Below are 6,946 nucleotides of genomic sequence, written 5' to 3' on the forward strand. Positions count from 1 at the left end.
CTGCCCCACCACCACCACCACCACCACTTCTCTGCTGTGGCAGGGTATTTTCAGACCTTCCCAGAGGCACTGAGCATTAGCTACAGCCAAGGTTGGGGACTTTGACTGGGGTGTGCCAATGTTCCTGCTGGGACCAAAATTGGAGGTTCCTAGCTAAGGGGTCTTGCTCCTCTGCTCAGGATCAGACTAATCACCACATTTGGGGACAGGAAGGAATTTTACCCTATGGTCAAATTGGTATGGACTGTGGGGGATTTTGCCTCCCTCTATAGCAGGGTTCATAGCCCTCTACCTGGGATCTCTTAAGCATGTACTGACAACATTTCGTAGAAGTAGGACATAGGACATGGTTCCCTGCTTTATCTGTGGCATATTAGCGTGTTAGGCCTATGTTGTGTCAGGGTTGACAGCAGTCTTATGAGGAGTTTAAGTTATAATTTATATGGGATGGTTTGGATAGGACTGATCCCTCCTCAGGCCTCTGGGGGTCCCTTCCAACCCTAATTTCTCTATGCCTATGATTTTAATGACAGGAACAAGAAATTAAAAACTACAGTTTCCTCCTCTAACTAATCATAACAATTGTCATAAAGAAAACAGGAGCTGTATTATTTAAGAATGACTTGAAATATAATTTAAAAAAACTAGAAGATATCCATGAATTAAAAAAGAAAGAAAATGTTTAAGATGGCACAGAAATCAATAAATTACTCTTCCTAGAGTTCAACCTAGAGAACAGATCCCAAGAGGAGGCTCCAAATTAAGAAGGTGCTTCACCATCTGCCACATGCTTAGAAAAGGCTTTGTCAGCATATAGCATCTTTCAGACAGAAAAGCTTCTTCTTTGTACAATGCTGACATACTTCTATGGATTGTGAAAGTATAGGCTACTCTTGCCTGGCATAAGAATATGGAGAATAGACTGTAGTACTTACCATATAGAAACTGAAAAGGGAAAATAGTACGGTCTATTCAGTCTAGAGGTAGAGTCACTAATTTAGTTCCTTCTTAAGTGCTTGAAACTGCTATAATCATTCAAGACAGCCTAAAGCACGGAATAAGTTTTTCCCACAACTGGTTACAGGTGATGTCAAAGGCTCTCAAAGACATTGAGGAAGAGGGAAGGAATTTTGTGGTGGAAAGCCAATGACACTTTTTACGCAGTGGTTGAACAAGAGTCAAGCCTGCTTATGCCCACATCAACAAAATCCAAAAGTAACAGGACAAGATACAGGTTAGGACTAGTACATAGGTGCAGGTAACAAAAGGAGTTGGGACCTACATAGTGTGAAAGGTTCCTGCATAATTTTAAACACCTCTGATTTGATGCTGGTCTTGCATCTTATTCCAGTATTTCTTGTAACTCTTACATACAATTCTACTATTTTGCCCACTAATAATCTAAATTCCAGCTGATATGCAGGACATAACTAGGAATCAGTAAGTAAGGAAAAGGTCTAAGCAGCCAGTCTTGTTCTCCCACTGGATAACAATTCCCCAAAAGTTACTGTGACTTTTTTTAGGGTCTATCTCAGAACTTTTGACTAACAGATTCTTTCAAAAAAACCCTGTCATTGTCTATGTCTATGCTCAATGTAGGTGCATTACCCCCATTTTAATATCCTATTTTCCCCTAAAAGAATGCATCAATACAAGCTTTTCAACATTTTGTGGTATCCACAGTTTAAAACTAGATAAAGTTTTCTTGTAGCAAGTTTCATGAATGTTATATACTAATAAAGCACCACCTCAACATTTCTACAGTGTTATTTCCTTTGGATATCCAAGGATTGCATTATTCTAGGGAGCAAACTCTGTAGCAAATTCTGTAGCAAACACCCAGTCACCATTTAAGATACCAATCTGTGGTTCACAAATAATTAGTTATTAAGCAAGAGGCCAATTCTGCAGCTTACTTAACGGCACTGAGTCTTTCTAAGTAAGGAAATATATTCCATAAAGATTTTCTCAATATAAACCTTTATGAAATCTCCATTTCTCTAGCTTTAACTTACTTTTCTGCTTACTTCCCTTCTACAACTAACTCTAACCTACTCTGGCCAAAATTCCCTCTCTCCCCTCTTCACCTATTAGCTCACTAAGGCAATTTTTCTAGTATACCACTTGGGAAATTCTGCCCCATATTATTTCTCATTGTGAAGAGCTCTTCAAATACCCCTTTGATCTTTACCACTCCGCAACCCATTTGGAGAAAATCTCATCTTCCCCTCTCTACAACAGAGCTCAGCAGTAGCAGAAATGATAGGGAGAGGGAGAAGTAGCTACCCCCCTGACCTATAGCTTAAACAGGGATTGGTAACCAATAGCCTATGAACCCCTGGATCCAGCCCATGGATATGGGACTTCAGCAGCATTCTCAATTTCTTAATTTTCTTAATTTGATCTTATACATAGACTGTATTTTCATTACCTTTGCTCCACTTCCTAACACTAGTAGGAACAAAGAAAAAGAAGTTTGAAAATCTAAATTAAGAAATTTTATTCTATAGGGCAATGACTACTATTCCTATCAAAACTCATTATCCCTGTCTTATTTACCTGCATACCACATGCACTCCACATAAATTAGCCCTCCAAAATTGGGGTACATGTCTTAAGTTGGAAGCTGATTTTTCTGAGCAGAATAGAAGCATGAAGAAGCTATAAAATGGCTCCTGTTTCTTTTCCTTGTCTCCTCATACCCCCAGAAGCTGCTTATAGTTTTCAACAGCAGATACAGCTTTAACCCTTTCACAGTTGAATTGGAGCAGGGACAGATGTAACCTTCAGCTCACTCACCCTCCCTTTCCTTGTCCGGCAAAAGCAGTCAATTAAGCTGTGAAAAGGTTTTCCTGAACAGGAAAGGGAGGGTGAGTGAGCTGAAGATTAGGAGCAAGGACAGAGCCATATGGCAATAGGTCTGGAATTTTTTTTTAACTCCTACATTCTGCCGCCTTCCTTAAAACTAAGATGTGTCTTATTTGGGGGTGTTGGGTATGTTAGAAATACAATGGTAGGGTTTTATTAGCCCTTTTAACCATGGGTTCACTTAGTTCACTATGATTTAAGTCCTTTACAAAAAAAAAAAAAAAAGATTAATGGGAACGTCCTGAATTAAGTATCTTACATGTATATACAGAATGCATGTTGATGGTTGTGACTAGAATAAGCATGTGGGCATCACATTCACTATTAGTCTGATGAAAAGTTTCTCTTTTATTATTTTTCAGCAGTAATAAATAAAAGCGTCCAGGACAGCCTAAGTGAAAATTATTAACAATATTCTTTAATACCTGACTTTTGATTTTTCCCTTGAACTGGTGGCCAAGTTATTTATACTTACAGTGACTGTATTAATGACTGTTTAAAGATTTTTAAAATTTGGGTCTTTGTTTTAAATGGAGGAAAGGTGGGGAGGGGAGAAGTCTTCCATACAACAGCAAAATTGTATTTTTATTTAACAATCACCCTGAAAAAACCCTCAAAAATATGCAAAGCAATTCTGAAGTTTGCCTCACAGATGAAATATTTTTTTTAAATTTAATACTGACTAGCAAACAGTGTTGAAGTCATTTTTGTAGTGAGGACCATTGCTTTTACTGCTTGTATTGCTACCTCCTCCTCTTCTGTCCACACGCTAGCTGCCAGTTCCCACAATACTGAAAGCATTCATTCAGTGATAAGAAGCTTAATGATGGCAGCACTGCAGAAACAGCAGCAATAGTACAAAGCTGTAAAGATAAGACATATACTTTAAAAGTACAATTGACAAGTATGCCAGACATGATATGAAGCTCAGCAAAGGTCCAACAGCAACAATGATGGAAATATTTTCTCCTCCTTTCTCTAAAATTGTAATGTCAGTATCCAGTTGTCTGTCTCACTGTACTGTTTAGCTATGCATAAGCACAGAATATTCAGTGCTTAGAAGGGGACTAGAATTCTGATTTAAATAAAAAGCTACAATAAATTTATCCTTGAATAACGTAAAAAAATTGAGAGGAAAAGGTTTTTTGTGATATCTTTTATTAGACCAACTGTATAGTTGAGAAAGATGTTGGACAACATTTCAGGAAAGGAATTTTACAAACAGCTTGCCTAACATCTCTCCAATATACACTTGGTCCAATACAAGATGCCACAAAACCCCTTTGCCTCGTGTACATTTCCCAAACCCTCATGGTTACAACATTCTAAGCATAGTAGACAAAAAATTGCTAACGAGCTACTACTGTACAGTGAAACAATGCCACATGCACTCTCGGGCTGTTTTGTTTGTTTTTTTCAAAGGCATGAGAATCAACTATGGGTACTGAAAAGATACAAGACGGGCTAGGATAGCACAGGCACTAAGGCAGCCCAGAGGTCAAAGTTCAAGGACACACCAGGAGCGCTCATGGTGTTGCCCTGTCAGATTCCAAAGAATTCATTAAATCTGCTGAATACTTTGCCAAAAGGACATGAAAAAGGAAAGGAAAGGTTCAACACATACACAAAACTGAGTATGAAAACACTAACACCCGGAGTATCACACAGCTCCTCAATATTTTTCTACGAAAACAAGGATTTTTAGTATTGATTGGGAATGTCCATGTTGAAAATTCTTTCTGAAAAAATATTTTTTCTGAGATAAAGTTATGAACATTGCATGTCACCTAGCCATAGTAACACCATTTCCCACCCACAGATGTTAAAACATTTTATAAGAGGAAAGTATTATCCTCACTTGAAAGATGGGGAAACAGACATGGCAAGAAGAGACTTGCTCAAATTCTCAGAGTGACTTGAAATTCAAATTAGTATCATCATAAACGTAGCTGGTGTTACTGCTAACATCTGCTTGTGAATATTCATAAAAGTAATCAAACTTCTACTCACGATTTATGTGGTCCATATAATAAACTCCGATCTGTTGATCATAAACAGTTTCCCATCCTAAAGGAAGCTCATCGCCAACACAGTCAGCAAATGTTAATGGCTTTGTAATCCTGTAAAAGCATACATGTAAATAAATTCAGGATGTGCAACGAAGGCTACTAAGTTTTCTTCTTCTTATTTATTTATTGTCCCACAGAATAGGTAACAATAACTTAGACAACCTGTATAATTTGACTCAAGTTATATAAATTGCTAGGGTGACACTGACAATAAACTACAAATGAAAATTTCATTGTAAAAATGTGTGCTGAGAGATACTCCCCAAACAGGTAAGACAACTTTTCCCTTTAAGTTCTGTGTTTAATGATTTAATTATGATGGTATGTAGCCCTGCCAGTTTTCCCAATATGGCAGTAACAATGTAAAAGCAGAGCTGGAATTCACCACTCCTGACAACTGTTAGGAATTTACGGCTTCCAAGTTTTCAGAACGTCAAAAAAGTAGAATTTGCAATCCACAGAAGCTCCAATGTAAACATACATTTCTGCCTTTTTCAAATTTGCCCATATACAACTATTTGTGAAGTACTATAATTTCAAAACAGGACAACCTATTCCACCACACTCCCTGGCAAAAGGGAAGGGATGAAGGGAAGAGGGTAAATCACTGAAGATGTTAAATGTGTTTTGATATTCATGGATTAAAGGATATAAATATCTCTATTATTGGTAAAAGCAATACTAACAAAATATTTTGAATATCATACCACATCTATAGCTACTACTTTACAGATCAACAGTAATAAATAAAATAAAGAATTTTTAGCATTTATTTGAGTACTGGTAGTGTCATTTTCCTAATATTCCATACACAACAGATTCTACATTTGTTCTGCTCTCAAAAATCAAACCTATAGAAAAAATTAAGACAAACAATGGAAAAGAAAAAGATGGACAGAATCAAATGCCTGAGACTTGTACCATATTTATTTTCTAAAGAATCATTCCACTAACAAGTTAATCAATCACTTTACTTGAGTTTCTAGGTAAAGGTTTGGTTTTTTTAAATGAGCTAACTATTCAATGAACTCAACTACAAAGGGGAAAAAAAATCTATGCTTTATTATAAACAAAATACATGACAATTCATCATTTTTTCAGACTTTTACAGAATTCAGTTCAATAGTCAATTTCATAAATATAAGTATTCAATAGACAGGTCAGTTCTAACCTAACGTACTTTAAATGAAGCATACTCACCACATCTTGCATAAGAGCAATTTCTAGATTAGTATATAAACATGCAATAGCCAATTACGCTCCCCTATCAAACATGAGGATTTGGACCACATGGCTAGGGATAGATATTACAAATAAACCAGTTTAAGTGATCAGAAACTGGTTTAAGCCCGTAACAGAACATACGTTCAGTGAACATAAACCAGTTTGAAAAAGGCTGAAACTAGTTTGAGATAAACCTGGTTGAATGTAGTATCAGACAACTGATTTACCTCAAACTGGTTTATACAATGTCTGTCCCGGACCCCTTGCTAGTTTAAGATAAACCAGACACCCCCAACATCCCAGCATGCTCTCTGGGCTAGGTAGGCCTCTCTGTTACACAGCAGGGCTGGCCCTTCCCCTCTGCTCCCTGGTGGCAGCTACCCCTGCCCCCTCACCACTCCCTGCTAAGCAGGAATTCCCCCCCCCCACCCCCACCCCGCCGAGGAGATGTCTGTGTATTAGCAACAGAGATATGGGTGTTCTGTAAAATTTTGAATTAAAAAATTTTCTGGAAAATTTTTCAATGCCGTAAAGAGAACGTGATCTGATTTAGCATGTTTCTTTGACATATATTTAGTAAACAATACTAAAAGAGTACCCCATGTTAAGTTTATGTCCCAATAGCCACAAGTACCGTATTTTTCGGACCATAAGACACACCTGACCATAAGACGCACCCAGTTTTTAGAGCAGGAAAACAAGAAAAAAAATATTCTGAACCAAATAGTACCGGTATACTAAAATATTTATTAAAATAAAGCAAAATACGGTAATATTTAACAGCG

The 6,946-nt window shown here is 37.3% G+C and overlaps 1 protein-coding gene across 1 annotated transcript in view; it reads right to left on the minus strand.

The window, feature by feature from the left end:
- Positions 1-5,004, minus strand: part of WWC3 (WWC family member 3) — a 114,266-nt gene extending 109,262 nt beyond the window's left edge. Inside the window, exon 1 of the mRNA XM_019529344.1 lies at positions 4,879-5,004. Within this exon, the coding sequence (XP_019384889.1) occupies positions 4,879-4,894 (16 nt within the window). The 5' untranslated portion in view covers positions 4,895-5,004. The remainder of the gene's footprint in view (positions 1-4,878) is intronic.
- Between the last annotated feature and the right edge of the window lie 1,942 nt (positions 5,005-6,946).

The sequence above is a fragment of the Crocodylus porosus genome, unplaced genomic scaffold (assembly GCF_001723895.1).
Source record: "Crocodylus porosus isolate Cpor-Errol unplaced genomic scaffold, CroPor_comp1, whole genome shotgun sequence".
Classification (NCBI taxonomy): domain Eukaryota; kingdom Metazoa; phylum Chordata; order Crocodylia; family Crocodylidae; genus Crocodylus; species Crocodylus porosus.